We start from the raw sequence: 19,419 nt of genomic DNA, 5'->3' as shown, positions 1-19,419 counted from the left end.
ACACAAAACAGGAGATGTTTGTAAAACACTTATGCCCCCCTCCCCCACAAATTGGAATTTTTCTAAGTCCAAAAGGGCATAACTCTGTCAAAAATGGTGCGATCATGCCCAAAACAGAACTTGACCTAGATATTCATCTGACTAATCTGTATTCTTAATTCCATTTCAATATGTGCAACCTCTCCGAAGAAAATGAACGGAAACTTCAAATAATTGTAATTTTTCTAAGTCTGAGGGGCATAACTCTGTCAATTATGGTGCTATCGTATCTAAAACAGAACTTGACCTAGATATTTATCTGACTAATCTGTATACTAAATTCCATTTCAATGTGTGCAACCTCTCCAAAGAAAATGAATGGAAACTGCAAATAATTAGAATTTTTCTTAGTCCCAGGGGCATAACTCTGTAAATTATGGTGCAATCATACCCAAAACAGAACTTGACCTAGATATTCATCTGACTAATCTGTATACTAAATTCCATCTCAATGTGTGCAACCTCTCTAAAGAAAATGAACAGAAACTGCAAATAGTTGGAATTTTTCTAAGTCCAAGGGGCATAACTCTGTCAAAAATGGTGCGATCGTACCCAAAACAGAACTTTACCTAGATATTCATCTGATATACCTGTATACCAAATTTCATTTCAGTATGTGCAACGGTTGTGAAGAAAATGAACGGAAACTAAATGGACCAACAGACCGACCAACCGACAGATTGACAGACAGCAGCAAAGCAATATGCCCTCCCTTCTTCGAAGGGGGGCATAAATATATAGGAAAATTCTTTAAAAATCTTCTTCTCAAGAATAGCAAAGCCATAATTGATCATATTTATATGGAAGCATCCTCAGGTAGTGTAGATACAAGTTTGGTCAAATCATGACCCCCTGGGGGTAGGGCGGGGCCACAATGGCCGACCAAAGTTTTACATAAAAATATATAGGAAAATTCTTTAAAAATCTTCTCAAAAATAACAAAACCATAATTGATCATATTTATATGGAAGCATCCTCAGGTAGTGTAGATTCAAGTTTGTTCAAATTATGACCCCCGAGGGTATGGCGGGGGCCAAAATGGCCGATCAAATTTTTACATAGGATTTTTTTAAAAGTATTTTTCTCAAGAAATGCAAAGCAATAATTGATCATATTTATATGGAAGCATCCTCAGATTGTGTAGATTCAAATTTGTTTAAATCATGACCCTCGGGGATATTGTAGGGGCCAAAATGGCGGATCAAATTTTTTCATAGAAATATATTGGAATTTTTTTTAAAAATATTTTTCTCAAGAAATGCAACTCCATAATTAATCATATTTATTTGGAAGCATCCTCAGGTTGTGCAGATTACTGTGTGTTCAAATCATGACCCCCAGGGGTAGGGCGGGGCCACAATGGCCAACCAAAGTTTTACATAGAAATATATAGGAAAATTCTTTAGAACTCTTCTTCTCAAGAATAGCAAAGCCATAATTGATCATATTTATATGGAAGCATCCTCAGGTAGTGTAGATTCAAGTTTGTTCAAATCATGACCCCTGGGGTAGGGCGGAGCCACAAAGGTCAATCAAAGTTTTACATAGACATATATAGGAAAATTCTTTAAAAATCATTTTCTCAAGAATAGCAAAGCCATGATTGGTCATGGGACTACTTTTGGACTTAAATAATAGATCAATTTCTACTTTTTCCTAGCCACAGTGCTCAGGTGAGCGATGTGGCCCATGGGCCTCTTGTTATCATGTGGAACTTTGATTTTTTTTAATAATATATTCAAGCATTGAAACAAAACAAAATTTATTTGAGATTTTAAGGTTTTTCTCTTTATTAAGAAACTGTACAGTGTACAATAATAAACAAAACTGCATTGTCCAGCAAACAGAACCTGATTTTCATTGCACATACAATGACCAAGTCTATGAACACGTATCAGGCTTCTGCTAAGTTTATCATTGCACGGAGGAATAACAGTGATCTTGCCCATACCTTTTACATTTGATTATTGAGTAAAATATTACATCATATAAACAAAAAAGCATTTCACAAAAAAAGTTGCAAATCTGAATTTTGTTGAACACATACAATTATTCTTGAAATATACTATAATCTAAACATTTCTTACTGTAGCTCAGTCATTTAATTTGCTGCATCACCAGATATTTGTGCAAGGGTAAAAAGCTAATTACAATGAGTTATAAACATTTTTTGTTTATTATGAAAATTAATTTTAACAAATAATACTTTTATAACTTTTTTTCTCAAAATTAATTCAGATTTATGCAGCATGATTGAACGAATGATCTATGTTGGGTTAACATGAAAATGGCTACATAATTCTCTGAGTAAACGTAATAATGTCTATTGCACTAATTGTTCTCCAGTGCTGGTTTGCATAGGCAGCAGTTTCTGTTGTTAGCTACAGTGAAAACTTTGGCTTGACTATAATATTGTCTTTATACTCCAGCACCCGACTAATGAACACAAGGAAATCAATGGCCATGACAGCAGTTGTCTCCCTCGAGACCTCACCACTTCTACTTATCTGATAATAATAACAAAAACAAACAGTTATACTGTACTACTGAAACTTAGAGGTATCAATATTGTTGAGAGATATTTTATGACAATTTAAATGTACTTTTTGTGTCATGATTTTTTTCTTCAATTTTTTTAGGTGTAAAAAATCCAAAAATGCATTAAAATGAATAATTTGCCATTTCTCTAAAATGTTTTTCTGCATTAAAAATAAAACAAAAAAATAAAACTGGTGACTAGTAAACCTTGTGAACATTCCAGACAAACATCTGCCTGTGTTTATACATGAACAGTGGAAGATTTGAGCATAACAGAATACAAAAAAAAAATCCTCTCAACAGTTGATAATGCGCATGATAATTTATGAAAGTGTTGTTAATGCGCATGATAATTTATGAATGTGTATAAGAAGACATGTGAAAATGCTAATAACAATTAAAATGATCAACCTTGTCAGGTATGTTAATATACTAAGTGCCAAAATAGTGAATAATACAACAAAACTTATCACATAATGATTAAACCATGATCAGTAACATTGTTTTCTAAATAGACATATAATGTTGTAAATGTAGAAATAGATCTCTATTAAACTACCCCTCCCTCTCCATACCTCAATCCCAACCCAAAATTTCGAACATCGAAAAAATCACTCATAATGCTACTATTTTTTTGTACATTTCTCAGTCATTGAGGTTATTGTGAATTCCATGTGCAATAAAGCAAGTGAATTGTTGAAAATGAGATTCTCAACTTAGCTATTTTTTTTTTTTTTTACTTTTCCTTAGAAAAAACTATTGTGTGGAATATCTTATTCTAAAAAATTATGTTCCACATTGAAATGTACAGATTTCTTATTTTACAATACGGACAATACCTGAATTATTTTTTTTTTCTCATGTGCCCTGATCACTGATACCTTATCACAACTTAATATACATATATTGATAAAATTCCCATTAAAAAAAAAGAAGTTATAGGAAGGCCTAAAAAAGAAGTTATAGAAAGGCCTAAACAATAAAGTGAAACATGAACAAATGTCTGACCTCTAACAATTGTAAGCACTAACAATGGAGTATTACAGAACAAAAATATATACATGTATAACAAGTTAACAACTGTACACGCCAATAGCCAGACCACGAGAAATGTTCTGGGGTACCAGTTGACAGTTCCCTGCCCCTACTTTCACTTTTCTTATACTTTGATTGCCAGATATGTCTTCACAATAATAAAGTAACATGAAATATAAGAGTTACAATGCTAATATCATTACAGGTACCTCTTGAGCCCTATTTCTAAGGAAACCTTCATTTGTCATGTTTTTTGTGAAATTGCCATGAAGTTTTAATAATTTTTCTTTTAAAGACTCATTCTCTGAGTAAAATGAATTTAACATCAGTGATGATGAGATGTTTTAATAAAAACTAATTAATAGAACACCATGTGGAAATTTGATTGCACCTTTCTGTAAAAACTTGGTGAGCAGCTGGAATCTTTGGTTAATATGAATATTACACAAATCAATGGCACAAAACAGAAAATAAAATTCATATTAAACCTGAACTGCTGAAATTGCACATTTTTGTTTTTTCCCCACCATTTTACAATAACAATCTGAACACTAGTAAACAAAAATCTACCAAAGAAAAATTTGAAAAAAATTATTAAAGTTTGTTTCAATATGCAATGGAAAAAATGCTAACAATAAATGTGTGAATTACATAGTAAATTGAAGATTGTAATAAAAGCACCACTCTCAACAAAGACAATGAACAAATGAAAAACCTAACAAGTGGGCGATGCGATTACTGAAAAAATACAATTGAAAGTACAGTCACACATATGGAAGACTTCTGGAATTGTGTAACAAAAAGTGTCCCTGGTCCTCAATGCAAATCTCAAAATGGCAAGAAGTCTACTAGCTGTCTTGACATCACTTCACATGTCCACGTTTGGCAGGGGGAGACCGTCTTTTCCTGGGTGTAGATCCTCCAGAGGAGGCACCTGAGTCATTAACACTGCTGGAGGAGCGGGTGGTGCGAATTCCCGCCAAATTTAACAGGGCGTCTGCTCCTTCTTCAATCTTCTTCTGCTCCTCTTCGTCCTCCTTGGAAACAGTTTTCTTGCCTGGCAGTTTAACAGTCATTCTACGCTGTTTGCTGTGGCTGTGATTCTGTCGCACGTCACCGTCGACCTCGTCCATTTCACTATCCCACTCGTCGTAACTCATGTCATCGTCTGAGAATTCTTCTTCCATGTCGTATTCATCCTCGTCTCCGTATTCGAATCCCTCATCCACAGAGGAGTCTGGAGACCCTGGGTCCTTGTGACAGGTGGCACTATACGTGTGATCCTCACTGGGGCTGATGGTGAATACTACGTCCTCTAAATGTCGGCGCTTTAGCATTCCTGGGCCTAGTTGTCTACAATTTTAAAGTATAAATTTTAGTTCTACACTAAATTTGTTTGTAATAGACAATACTAATTCAAGTTTTTAACAAGCAAATTAAGTAAATTATTTGTGCACAGAATTGTTGCATGTGACACAAGGGAAGGAAAAAATAAACAAAACTTTTAATGTCACTGAATCAAGTGGATTTTAAAAAGAAATAAAAACGTTAGCTACCTCTGTTTTCTTTTCATGCGTATTCTCTGAAGCACTGAATTATCATTATCTGAAAGAAGAAAAAATAAAGAATACATAAAAAAAATTATTCAAAATACTCTGTATCACTCAGCTGCTCCATTGTCAATAGGTCAATAAACTGTCTCCCAGAGGTCCTCACTTAATTCTAATGTTCCTCCCTGACAACATTGTAAATTAGGGACTAAATAATGACACTACACTTCTGAATACATGCTGAAGTAATCAAGGGGAATTCTCATCAATATTCGCAAAAAAAGGCAATTTGTTGAAATAATTTTCCATTCCCTTATTTTTACTGTCTACTTCAATTTTATCCTCCGCTTTTTTTTCTGTATTTTTCAATAAAGCAGCCAGTGGTTGCTCAATATATCTCCCATTTTGTACATTTGCTAATCCACAAGATCAATAAAGGCAATATCTAAAGAAGGATGAACAAAAAAAATTCAATTTCAGGATTCTGGACAGTTAAACAGAAGTGTCAGATCAATAGCTCAGAATCTAGGCCCCCTATTGATCCACGAAGGGGGACATACCGCACCGTGGAAGATTAAATTATAACGAGTAACAAATCAAGAAAATTATGTCAATTGCTCCTGGCAAAAACTAATCTATTAAAAGGCTGTTGAATATTTGGTGATCGGTTATATTGCTCTAATCTACAATATCTCTGTACTTTGTAGAGAATTTCTAATAAATCAACCCCCTTGTTCAAAGTCCTCATAAAAATTATAATTTTAAAGATATTTACCCTTTGTGCCAAGTCCTTTCAGGGACACCAAGGTTTGAGCTACATCTTTGATGTCAGAATCTGAAAAAAATAAAATGTTATACATTATTCATTATTAGTTACCAAATAAAGAAGTTTGAAATTTCAGACCCTTAATATTTTATTAAATATGCATCAATCTCTCATTAGCATGCTTGCTAAGCCATTCCAGAATACACTGTCAATTTAACATAATAGATTGCTCCTGGATAACACATATTTGTACAGTCATAAATTAATACTGTTCAGCGATATTGTAATACAATTTATTGTCGTTATAAAAAATCCATGGGAATAAATCTGTCAAATTTAATTAAACAGAATTGTTAATATTTTCATTCTGATCTGTAAAGTTGATTTTTTTTAATAATGGTTACATACAATTAAAGGAGAAGTATCCATCTCAAATAGAAATCACTAGTTATGAACCAGGTATTGGTTGCAACAACAAAAATTATTGCTTTCAATGCACACTGAATTTTTTATATAAATGAAGTAACAAATCAGTGGATACAAATGACTATCATTGGAAAAATTTACAAGTTTTTAATAAAGGTACAGCTTTTCCTATTTTATTCAATAAAGAAAAGTGTTAGGTTTATCCTGTTTCATCCTTTACAGATTTAATAATGGAGCCAAATTCAGTATATGATAATGGATATTTCTATCTGCTTTCAATCTTGTAACCTGAGCTGCAACAGCAGTCAGCTCCTTTTTTTCCACAGAAATGCTTTATTGTACATCTCAAATTAGAGACAAAGAAAACACTCCAGAGATGCTGATCTAAAACAAATCCTTGTGACAGTAACATCTGTGTAATTAATGTTTGTGGGTTGTCATGGCAATGTTTCCACAGATATCTTGCTTGGCTAACACAGACAAGTGGGATGGCTATAGAAATTGATTGATAAACAGGAGTAATGTTACACCCCTGCTGTCTGTCTTGTCAGCTTAATGCTACTTCACCATGTGGGACTGTGTACATAGGGGACCTTCAGTTCTACTGTCGCCATTACTCACCTATATCATTGTTATTGGACTGGGCTAATCTTTTACTTAGAAAAGGAAATAAATCTGAAAAAATTAAAAAGAATATACAATCAATTTTTTTTTTACTTGAATGAAATACATGATAAATTATACAACTCTGGCATTTTTTCACTTTCTTTGATAAAAACCACATAAATGGAGAATGAATTACATGCTTCACTGGATATTCATCCAGAGGATATTCAGTGTGCCCTATTTTAATTGTTATAGTCTGTTGCTTATCTTTTATCTATATGGCCTATAAATAGCATGATAAACTTACGTGGAGACACAGTGTTTGGCCCGAGTCTGGGAGAGAGGGGTAGAGGTCCTGTGATCCCCGTTATCTGCTTGCCACTGAAATAACGATTTTTAAAAAGGGTCGGTTATAAAACAGATGATACTATTATCTCTTGTGATATTGCATTCAAATCAACATAGAACCTCTTATTCTCAATCTATGCTTAGCTGTGTTTAAGCTTCCAGTATCCATGGCAATAATATACTTTTATGCACGTTTTTACTGTGAATCCTTGATTTTTGACCGAAATCTGTGTGTTCGATGGCCAAAGAAAAATGTACAAAAATATTATTAAAAAAAAAATTTCATCTCACAAGGTAATGATAGTTAGAACAATATAAATGAATGGGTTTAAAACATTTGAGAGTGGAGATACAAATAATAGAACAGCAGGTGATAGGTTAAGCCACTGAAGATAGGGCAATTCACCTGTTCAGGTGAGTTAAAGAAGCCACAGGTCAAACAATCTCACGCTTTGTATTATTAACACCTTACCAAAACCTGACATGCTGCAAAAATAATTACATTGGTTGAACCTAGGAATTGAAACTTGGTACACTTGAGTTGAAAATTTTAGTCTTAACTTCTTTTAAGTGCAAAAAATCTCTCTTAGTGCTAGATTGAAATCTTGATTAGATAGAAGATTCTTCCTGACGAAGAAGTCTATATTGATTGAAAGACACAACATCTACTATTGAAGATCTTAAATGTAATTAGGAAGGTTAAAGAGGCATTCATCAAGGCTCATAAAATGGATAATGTTTTCTCAATGTACCAAGTTAAGTGGAATATATTATGTATTAAAACTGGACAAATTAGTTCATCAATACATGTACTAGTGAATTTTAAAAACCATGATACAAATCAGCTACAGCTATATTCAAATAGATAATTTTGGTGACAATACACAATTTATACGGTGAGACTGCTAAATTTCAATATATATTCCTTACACTCAAGTGACCAAATGTCAGTTAATGCTTCAGATAATTCATATACCTAGGTATGTGGACACAAATAAATTTGACAAATCTTACAAACCAAGCTGTTTTACTTAGAAATATTCTTTTGTAAATCATAGAAATTCAATCTAACAGTCTCTGTGGATCAAGAGAGTCTACTCTCCTTGTTTTACACTACACAGTGTATTTTAAATGCTTAAAAATCTGAAGTGAAGAGCAGAGGTTTTATAATGCTCTTTTAAAGTATTTGAGAAGACTTGCTTTTATATTAAAGCATTATGAGTAATCAGTGTGATTTGTTTCCTGGTAGGCCATAATAATCAATACATTTCAGTCAGAGGAGGGGGAGTTGGGCCCTATATATGTAGGTGTTTATACAGACATACTTACTTGTACATGTAGGTATACTGGGGCTGGGGCTGGGGGTTGGCCAGCATCTGAAGCTGGTGGTAGGGGTGGTAGGGCGTCTTCCTGAGGGCCTGCAGCAGGTTGGGTCGATAGTCCGGGTCAATGCACCACAGGGAGCCCTTACCAATGGACTGTAATTACAAAAGGTGTCCTCGGTAAATACATCGATCATTCTTATAGTAATCATCTCATTATATTTGATGCATGAGCCGAGAAGACCATTCCCTTACAATGGCATTAATTCGAACTGAAAAAGTCATCCTCTTTTCTTACGATGATACGTTAAGAACATAATGATCTTGTAACTATTGGAAAATAAGGATGTTAGATTCCACACACATCTGCCAAGCGATACAATGACCTTTGACAAAATGAGCTATACATGCTCCTAAACGAGGAAATGAGGTAGACATCATTTTATATTTTCCAAGCTAATTTTCAGGAACTTTAATTACAATGATTGGATATGATCTTTTTTGTGTATTTTTTATGTGTTTTTCCACTGGCTTTAGAAACCAGGCATCATGTTTAATTAAATACAGAAGTACATCCAGTGTGTGCTTCTGTTATAACGCCTGGAAACTGTAACATGAGAACAGTGTCACATGTTCTCCATAAAACCTAGCAGATGGCATTTGGTTACAATAGGCAACAATAATAACTTGTTAAAATACCAATAGTAGCAATCAGCTAGATATCTTGCAATTATACAATTTTATTGATAAAATGATGAATTAATTATAATTAGCATTATTTTATGATAGTTATTAGGTTTCTTTCATGTGTTTAAAAATTATTTTTTTTAATTTTATTCCTTTTTAAAATTTATAATTACAGGTAGTTTTTTTTTTTGCTTTTTTTTCTTGGTGTCTTTTCTTTTTTAGGCTATCTTTTTTAATACAACATGCAATTCTATAAATTTCTTATCTCTAATTGTTACAACATGTCTCAAATTTGCTTTGTTCTTCCAGAGAGTGTTAGAACTTGTTTAATCTCTGGCCCTGTCATCAGATCGGTGGGGCCTGATAATCACCTGTGTGGTTAGAGTGGAGGGTGACCTTTGGAGTGGGCCCAGAATACAACATCCAGTTTACCCTCATCTCACAGTACCCCGTTATCTCCGTTACCCCTCCCTCAGTTCTACATATATACTATCTAGATTACAGCATTCCCACTACTCCAGATACTTATCAAGTGCTAAATACCAACAAAACATGGGACTCTTCTAGACTTCACAGGACTTTATACCTGTTGTTTATTAGTGGTGGAATGTACCAGTCTTAATGCCCCGGTCAACCTGAGGCTCTGAAGATACCTGTCCTTACTCTTAATGAAATCTTTATTTATCTTCTCTTTTTCCTTTTTTTTTTTTTTTGACCTTGTTAGGAATTTGATTATTGGTTGAAATGAATGTGGGCATGAAGGCAGAAGTTGTGGCATTCTGAACACTGATTAAACCAAATAAAAAGAAATAATTCATATAAAGCATGCCAAATCTGCACCAAAATTTTCCGATAATTGCATTATAATTAACTGTAGTTATAATCAATGTCCTACATCTTGCAAGCAAAGGTTCAGATTTTCAAAATCTTTTATTTCTTTATCAAAAAAAACAGGCTGTTATATTGATAAGATAATGACCACTAATGACAAAGGGAAGATATCAACAAAGCTACAGCATGTTATTGTAGAACTGATCATTTCCTCTTCCGGTGCTTACTTTTAAGCCATGTCTTATAATGTTCCTGACTATGCGCAGTGTTTTCCCTTTATTTTAAAGTAAAGGGTTAGAGATAAATTGTAACAGGCTAGGGGCTGAGGTTTATAAACAAAATCTTTGTGGACCTTACAACAAATTGTTATTCAAATGCAGCATTTTTGTCAATTGAAGTGGTCAGTTTGGCCGGTAGCCGGTTCTTAGGGAAAACACTGTATGCGGCGCTATTTTACACAAACACTACCAATAAGAAATAAAAATCTGCAGACTAAAAGGGAGACAACTCTTCATATTTAGAAATTTGAATGATCATCCAATGAAATGTCAAGTTTCAAGCATATTAACAATTTAACAGTATTGTATATTATTTTTAAAATCATTCCAATTTTTTTAACTAAAACCATTAGGATTTTGAGACTTCTTTTCATGGAATTTCAAATTTTTAAAATTGATATAGCCATATCAATGTATTTGTAAAAATTTGTTGCAATATTAATCAAAGGCCAATTTCAAGGATGGTCTCCTGAATTTATTTTGGGAAGGGTGTTTTCTTTCATAGTATTATATACTATATACATATATATATATATATATATATATATATATATATATATATATATATATATATATATACATGTATATACATAATTATAATTCATATCCTGATCCATCCTTGTAATTCTATCTGAAAAGTAAGTAAAAAGAAATAAAAGCATCCTACCTGTCCTCTGTCCTTGTCCACCTTCTTGAAGCACTTGTTGAGGGACAAATTATGTCGCACTGAGTTCTTCCAGCCTGTGGGAGCATGCTGGAAATAGGGAAAATGGTTCAGGATCCAGGAGTAGATGTCTTTTACTGGCAGTTTTTTCTGTGGCGAGTCTTCGATGGCCATGAAGATGAGGCAGGAGAAGGAGTATGGAGGTTTGCTGTTGATGTGCTTCTGGGGGTTGTAGGGGACATGAGGGGGATGGGACTGGTTGATGTGGTTCCCACTCAGCAGGTCACCATTTTCCTTCTGGTCATCATCACTGTCCTCATCAGCGCAGGAGATGTTCTTCAGCAAATTGCTGTCCTGAAGCCAAGACAAGGGTTTGAGGTCATCGTCACTGTCTATGGGTCCTTTTTCCAAACGGAGCTCGGCAAAACAGCTACTGCTGAGGAAGTCCCCTTTCATGTCATCATCTTCGCTGTCGGATTCCGGCTGCATGCACTGCAGGGCCTTGGACAGGGCACTACCAGGAAAACTTTGACTCAAACTCGTCACTAGCCTCTCTCGCATGGAAGCATCGCTCTCATCAAGTCTGCTTCCAGGAACCATGATTCTGTCTTTACTATTGCATCAGTTGTTTGCTGAAATACAAAGAGTGTAGCTATTATGAGTTTGAAAGATACTTGGGTGAATCATCTCTACGAGAAGACCTGCAACCTAATGCCCTGAAAAAAAAACATGGAGGATAAACAATTGGCATTACCATGGTGATCTTTGTGTGACAGAAGGCTTAGAAGTTCTTGGGAAAAATTAGTTGAAAGATAATACAAGCCAATTTTAATGTGCAAGCCTCATGATGTAACTTAAAGAAAATAATTTATCATTTTAGACTTCATGATTGTTATGGATTTTCTTTCAGTTGTAAATAAGACTTATTTAATTATTTTACTGTTATAATAAATTTGACATTAATTTTTTCTTTCTGTATATTTCTTTTCTTTCTTCTTTTTTTTTTCTTCTGCAGTAAAAGTTGTGCATTAAAAAAAAGAGGAAAATGTCATTTTTCAAAATTGCAGATTACTTCCAATGAAAATTTCAATAACTTCCTGAGATCTTATTTTTTGACAAGATAATCATTTATTTATGATAACCTCATCTGCCGCCACCGTGCAGTAATTTTATTCAAATGACAGTGCACTTGTTTAGAAGTTACCATGGAAACTCCCTACAGAAGTCGTCATTGGAATTACAATTTTTGAAATTATAATTGACTTCAATGACCATGCTCTTACTTTAATTGGTGAATACCCAAGTTCCGCAGTCATTCTGACATAAAATTGATCCATTGAAAAGCATGGCAAGCACTTTAATTCACCTTGAAAAAAAATCCATTAAAGACAATGGAAGCTTTTGATATGACAGCATCTGTGAATCACATGGGTGGTTGCCTTGGCAGGATGTAAACAGTTTGTAACCTCACTTTTGATTGGCTGAATGTGACTGATGCTGCTGCTGATGAGAATACCTGTATTTTCACCTGAAGACATTCACCTAACCAACAGGTAAGTGATTTCAACATGTTAAACCAAATTGCTTTTATACTGTCGCATGCTTTTGTTTAAAACTGTTTTCATGTCACATTTTAATGAAACAAACACTGAGAATTTTTATTTGATTGTACTTTGGTTGTAACTGTTCACAAAATTTGACACATTAGCATTTTGATTCCTGCTGTGGAAGCTAGGACTGGCAGCCATTATTGACTTTCACAGTGAACCTAGGCATTCACAGCAGGATGTAGGAAGTGTAAGATCATTATACAACCATTAATTCACAAACATTCTTAATTGGTTTGAACATTCTTTATCATTTTATACTTTCTGTTATTTTCTTCTGTCAGTAATTTTTATTCCCTGTAATGTGTCTTAAACTTTCCAACATTTAGTTGTCAATAGCCATGTTCATGTAATGGTTGTGTAATGGTTCTTTTCCTGTTATTAAGAAGCTATTGCTACTCTGTGTAATAAATGTCTTGTTGATCTTTAAATCACTAACTTTCAGATAGAGTGTCCTTGATCATCTCAATACTAATACAGATCACAGGCAGCTATTGGTATGTATATTTAGATTTAAATGGCCATTTAAATGTCTAAACATCAATACATACGCACATGGTTTACAACCAGATGTGATTTTCTCATGATTCCAACAAAAGTATAAGTCAATTAACAATAAAAAAAAGAAATAAACAGTTGCCTACATTATCTTAATACTCAGAAATCACTCCCCCACTAAACACACATCCTCCATATTGTTATACTGTCACATGTTTACTTCACTCTGCCCCACATTTCCCGGTCGCAAGGAACTTAATAGGTTCAGATACCAGTGAATTTGCCTACCTGATCTTTTTTAAATCCTTTTCTAATTACTTTCAATCATTTCAGATGGAGAAAGAACTTCTGACAACTTTTTACAGTTTTCTGGGAAAGTTTTACAACAAAAATGGCTGTCTCCAAGTTACCAACTCATCACCTAGAGAACTGTATGCTGGGATAGCTCATCACTTAGATCACCAATTTGATTGGCTGAATGCTCCCAAACCAGTCAAGTGATACAAACTATTTTTATGCACAGCGACCTCATATTTAACAGGCATCATTGTCATAGCAACCTATTACAGTTGTCCTGGCAACATACATGCCTCAGAATATTCTAATTAGAAGCCCCTTAGCCAGAAGTTTTTGCATGGTTTTGCACAGATTATTGTATGAAAGATGTACTTCATAGCCTGGGGCACCAAGTTTCTTTATAATATATTCCTACAAACTAATTATTCTCTCATTACATAATACCCCTGGGCAGTCTAGAAGACACAGCAGGGAAGTGTTTGAGATTTTCACACCTGTCATAAATCTGAAGGGAAGTTTATTAAGACAATCACTTCCAATAAAATGAACAGAAACAATTTTTTTTAGGAAAATGTGGGTCTAAAAAATTTAAATGCCCCCCAAAAATCTAAACACACCTGTATTCAGCTTACCTATTTTTAGAAGAAAAAAATTGTTTCATCCATTAATAATACAGAAAAGATTTAAATCCACAGTGTGACTATCCCCTCTGTTCTCTAAATTGACACCTGCATGGTTGACATACTTATCAGCAAGGAGAGAGAGAGAGATACCTAAATAACTGGGAGGTTTCCCTCTGTTGATAGTGTCACATACATATACACTGTATATACTGCATATTGATAACAACTTCACAAACTCCCCACTGCCTGACACAGAAACATACACTTCTAACAGTGTTATTTAGCTGTGAGTGAACACATCCTGGAAACTGATTCTTTATTTCCTCAACAACCTAAATCTGCTTCCTGTACACTGAAATTGTGTCTTATATTGTAAACTATGTTAGTTTATCTGATAACTTTCACAGATGTTAATTTTTAGTGTATGAAATTTGTTTTGTTGTTCTGTTTTTATTTTTTTTGAAAGATATTAAAACTGTCACTATATCGCACTTATTAGAGTTGTCTGTCTTATCTGCGGCTTTGAAAATAAAAAAAAAAGCCATGGCAACATTTTTACTGCTCTACTGAATAATGATTTCACAAATTGGTATATGTGTGTGTGATGGCTAGATATTGAGCAGTCAGCCCCGAGATCTGTAATTTGTGGTGTGCAGGAAGAGAAAAGGCCCATAGGAGTTGGACACTTGTTTGTGCCAACTCTGTCAAAGGCAGACTCCTGATCAATACAACAAAACAGGGTCATAACCAATCACATGCCAGCTGCCATGGAAACCATACACATTTCTTTACTTCTGGCTTTGTAACAGATGTAAGATCTCTTAAAAGTTTCTATGGTAACCTTATCAACAGCTGGGGGGAAATGAAATGCACATTTTTTGTTAAGACATTTAAATAAAGGGTTGTTATAATCAGTTAAAGATTTGTTTTCATAATGCAATTTTTCTCAATCCTTTGCAAACATTAATATTTTAAGGCTATCATATTCATAAAGACAAATTCAGTCAAGTTTGAAATAAGTAAACCAGGGTGAAAATGAGCACATACATAAATAATTTATTTCTCATATATTTTTACTTTTTATTCAAATTTAAAGGGAATAAAAACAAATCAAACATCTATAACTATATCTACATGTATTATTCTCTTACTCAAAATTGTCTATGAAATCCTTGTAAATATGTTTCAGGGGAAAAATTATTTTGACCAAAAATGACCATTACCAGTGAATGAATAGAATTTGAGCAGTTCAATTTATTTTATATGATGAAAAGTCTCCCCTATTTTTTTCTCTCTATCTCTTAAAAATTTGAAGAATGTTGATGAATTAGAACAGATTAAAATCAATCATATTGTGCCCCTAAAGCCATAATGAAATTATTTTAGCCTATATTTTATCAGAAAACACATCAGTGAATAGAATACTACTATTTTAGTAAAGTTTAAACCAAGACCCACTTTTAAATCTTGATTTAAAATATCAAATTAAAGCACTGTTTCTGTGAACTAAGTTCTAGAGATTGTAAGATTAAAGTGTAATATAAATGATAACAAGATTATGAAAACTTAATCAGCTGCACCTTGGGAAATAGTCCTTGTCTTGGGGAACTTGAATCTTGCTAACTCCCTCAATGATATAATTTAAATGTATACGAAAATTTTTTGAAAGGCAGCATAAAAAAAACAAAAACAAATTAAAAAAAATTCTTCTTTCACTCAGAATGTGCATTTTTAAGTTTAAATTCCAAATGACATTTTACATCTCTGACAGTTAAAATCTGAAATGTATCAAGATAAATTTTCTCCCTTAATTAATTTTTTTTTAATTAAAAAAAAAAATAACTTGGCATGAATTATATCTACTGCTATTGAAAATGTTATGATTTTTTTGGCTTGAGAAAAATTATCAAATTAATACACTTTTCATTAATTTCTTACTCGGTATGCCAAAAAATATACGGGTTCAATAGGGGTTCAACATATACATACCTGTATATGGACAGTGGCTTCTCTGAGACTTAAATCTTAACCTACACACAAAGTTTATATGTTTATATGTACAGGTAGTGTGAAAATGATAATGGAGTTTCTCTTAATTACCTAAACAAACAGCTACTCTCATAATTTTAAGTCATTCAACAGATAATTCAAGGTATTTAAGGAGATCAAAGGTATTAAAGCTAATTTAAAGTTGTTAATTAATCAGTATAGCTCAGATAGTATTTATTGTACTCCACTAACTGTTTTATCACCTGTGTTTTGCTATCAAAGCATGAGAAGGCGACTCAATTACAACAGATTATGCAATCTGTTTTTATAAGCCTGTCATAAAGCTTACCATGAGAAAGGGTCAATGCTTTTACATTTTAATATTTGCCTTCTTCCGTACAACTGATTTATAATTCGGGTTTGATTTGTTATACTGTATAAAAATAAAGAATAAATAAATATTCTTAAATAAAAATTTAAATATTAATTATTAGGCATTCTGAGGACGAATGGGGGTGGTGGGTGTGGAGATAATCTGTCCCTGACCAGTGCTAAGGGGACGACCATTTGATCCTGAGGGGGGGCCTGGCAAATTTTTTTGAGACAGATTATTTATTTTCATGCCTGTCGAGGACAGATTATTTATTTTCAAGATTATCAAGGACAGATTATTTATTTTCTTCTTTGTCTTCCCCTACCGTGATCAATTGATTCTAAAAGACTAATCATTTATATACCATAGGCAGATACAGGATTTGGGGAGGGGCGTGTATAAATTCATTTAGGAAAAAGGTCTGGGGCCGCCGTAAGGCCCCCAGGTCCTGGGCGAAGCCCTGGTGGAGGCCAAGGGAGTAACACAACACCCCCCCCCCCCCCCGAAGCTCTTGGGTTGTATTTTAAGAGTAAAACCAGGCACTATTATAGTGGTATTGGTTATTATGAACTAAAGTATGACATAATTAATACTGGTCATACCATACTTTGAAGGGGATTCAGGGGGCGAAGCCCCCTGAAGCTCTTGGGTTTTTCTGTATGTAAAAGAGTAAAACCAGACACAATTGTGTAGCAATTGGTTAGATATGTACCAAAGTATGACATTATTAATACTAGCTATAGTCTTATCATACTTTGAATGAGAAGGGCCTAGGGGGCAAAGCCCCGGCCCTGAAGCTCTTGGGTTTTTGTGTATTTTAAGAGTAAAACTAGGCACAAAAATATTGGTATTGTCCCAAAGTATGGCATTATTATTCGTATCATACTTTGAATTTTAGGGGAGGGGTGGTACACATGTACGTCTCACTTAAATCCACCAGTGTATATTTTGTATTAATTTATCGGGGAAGTGTAATTCTTCCACAAGAAAATTTATCTTTTGTGTATAAGAACTGGCTTGTATTTAAAGTACTGTTATTCATCACACCTACTAAGTGCACATTGTCATGTTGACAAACTAACTTAAGTATCCAGTCTGGTAATCTGATTTTAAATACTATTTGGTTCTAAAATGGCGAGCGAAGCGAGCCAAAAATTTTTTTTGAATTGAAGACTTTTGAGATTAAATTACACGTAAATAAAAAGGTATTTTTCACAATATTTTAATATCATATAAGTCAAGGTCAGATTATTTATTTTCTCTGTAGTGGAGGAAAGATTATTTATTTTCAGTATTTTCCGGGACAGATTATTTATTTCCAAAATCTGCCAGGCCCCCCCCCCCCCCTCAGAATCAAATGGTCGTCCCCTAAATATTACCACTCCCGCTAGCTACTCCCTTCCCCTCTCTCCCAACGAATTCGAGTTTTGGACCATATGAATTGTTTCGTTTTTTGTTCAAGCTTAATTAATTGTCCCTTTTTTAACAAAGAAGAAGATAATAAATATTCTGTCTTATCTTATTGGAAATAATTTGTTCTTCACCGACATAAAAGTAAATAATACGACATGGAAAAAATTGTCCAGCCCCCTCAGAATCAAACGGTCGTCTGGCCCCTTGTGCATGATGCAACAACATTTGTTGTTTATTCACTCCTGCATTTCTTCAGGAACAATATGAATCTGTTTATTAATCTTATAAGTATCATTTCTATACATAGCTACCTTTCATTTTACCAAAACACACACACAAAAGATATTGTCGACATCAGAAACATGTGCTTTATAGTTTAAACTTTTAAAAATGGTGGATTTATGCGTTCTACGTTTCAGTAGAAATTCAGTACAAAAAGGTTACAATATTATACCAAGGGTTATTTTTTGAACCTAGCAATAAAAGAAGAGCATAAATAGGCTAAACTTAGTTTCAGAGTGCGACATTTATCATTAAAATTCACGCAAAGATATCGTTCTTTTTCGCGGGAAATGAAATGTAAACATGACGGCGTGGCCCGAAACCCAGTGTGCTTCAAACACAATATTTTCAACAATAAAAAACTGGTTTGTCAAGAAAAATGTGTTGTTCGGGTGAGAATAATGAATATCTATCAAGTTTTAGAACAGGTTACATTTGTTAAGTAAAATAAATGGCAAAAAATTCTTACTTTGTGGTATAAAGTGGGTCAGTCAGCGAGTCAAACCGGAAGAGTATATTACCACGTGATAACGCTATGAGATAGTTACCGCGTCATGTGGTTAATGGTGGATCTAATGTCTTTGGGCATGTTACAGACAATGAAAAGTTCCTTTAAAAATATATTAAAGGGGGGGGGGCGGTAGTGTCAACAAGAGGAATCTAGGATTTCACCTTAAGGGGCAATGCTTTTTAAGGTTAAATGAATGACATATGTTAATGGTTCTATTTAATTTAATGTTCAACATGTGTCTAGAGCCTCACATTCTGTTTCATGCATTTTTCTTCAACGCATCATTTTCCAAATAAAATCTAATATATTTCACTAAAATGCACGACATTTCAGCATATTGTGTGAGGTAAAATTTGACAGGAAAGACCTTTGAACATGTTTATTGAATAGTCATTTATGCCAATAAGAGTTATCTCTCTTACAACAGTAAAGACGGTCTCGGTACTTGAACTAAATGAACTTGGCAGTGGCTTCCTGTACTCTGCTGCATTAATTTCATTGGCGACGGAAGCAGATTGAAGGGGAGAGGGCTAAGTGCAGGTGCAGGTGTCACAACAGTATTAATTTCTGCTATATATTCTTACCAAAAATGCGCAAGTTTGAGTAGATGTAACTAATTCAAAACAAACTTCTGAGAAGTTTCCTTTTCAGATCTTGTAAAACCATTCTTTATAAAGATTTTAGTACCAAAAAATACATAGCCATCCAGCAAGGCACGCAAGTTTATTTCGGTCGA

At 33.9% G+C, this 19,419-nt stretch overlaps 1 protein-coding gene and 1 long non-coding RNA gene across 6 annotated transcripts; one reads left to right on the top strand and one right to left on the bottom strand.

Moving 5' to 3' along the window:
* Positions 1-3,896: 3,896 nt before the first annotated feature.
* LOC134242761 (forkhead box protein N3-like) lies at positions 3,897-18,687 on the bottom strand. 5 transcript variants are annotated; one of them, XM_062724881.1, is made up of 8 exons: positions 18,642-18,687; positions 11,094-11,722; positions 8,638-8,786; positions 7,268-7,341; positions 6,976-7,029; positions 5,938-5,997; positions 5,169-5,217; positions 3,897-4,965 (listed from the first exon to the last, which is right to left on the bottom strand). In XM_062724881.1, exons 2-8 carry the CDS (start codon positions 11,688-11,690, stop codon positions 4,476-4,478), a joined length of 1,473 nt encoding a protein of 490 aa, XP_062580865.1. In that variant the 5' UTR covers positions 11,691-11,722; positions 18,642-18,687; the 3' UTR covers positions 3,897-4,475. The 5 variants fall into 5 exon arrangements, with proteins under 5 accessions (XP_062580865.1, XP_062580868.1, XP_062580864.1 ...); XM_062724884.1 differs by lacking the exon at positions 18,642-18,687 and adding an exon at positions 14,266-14,289; XM_062724880.1 differs by lacking the exon at positions 18,642-18,687 and adding an exon at positions 14,125-14,260.
* LOC134242762 (uncharacterized) lies at positions 12,151-13,651 on the top strand. Its single transcript, XR_009986918.1, has 3 exons — positions 12,151-12,643; positions 13,143-13,194; positions 13,529-13,651. It is a non-coding gene; the product is annotated as an uncharacterized LOC134242762 (long non-coding RNA).
* Positions 18,688-19,419: the final 732 nt, after the last annotated feature.

This window comes from Saccostrea cucullata, unplaced genomic scaffold, assembly GCF_032062105.1.
Source record: "Saccostrea cucullata isolate Sc308-1 unplaced genomic scaffold, CSIRO_AGI_Scuc_v1 ctg907, whole genome shotgun sequence".
Taxonomy (NCBI): Eukaryota; Metazoa; Mollusca; class Bivalvia; order Ostreida; family Ostreidae; genus Saccostrea; species Saccostrea cuccullata.
This window is presented reverse-complemented; position numbering and strand designations above follow the sequence as displayed.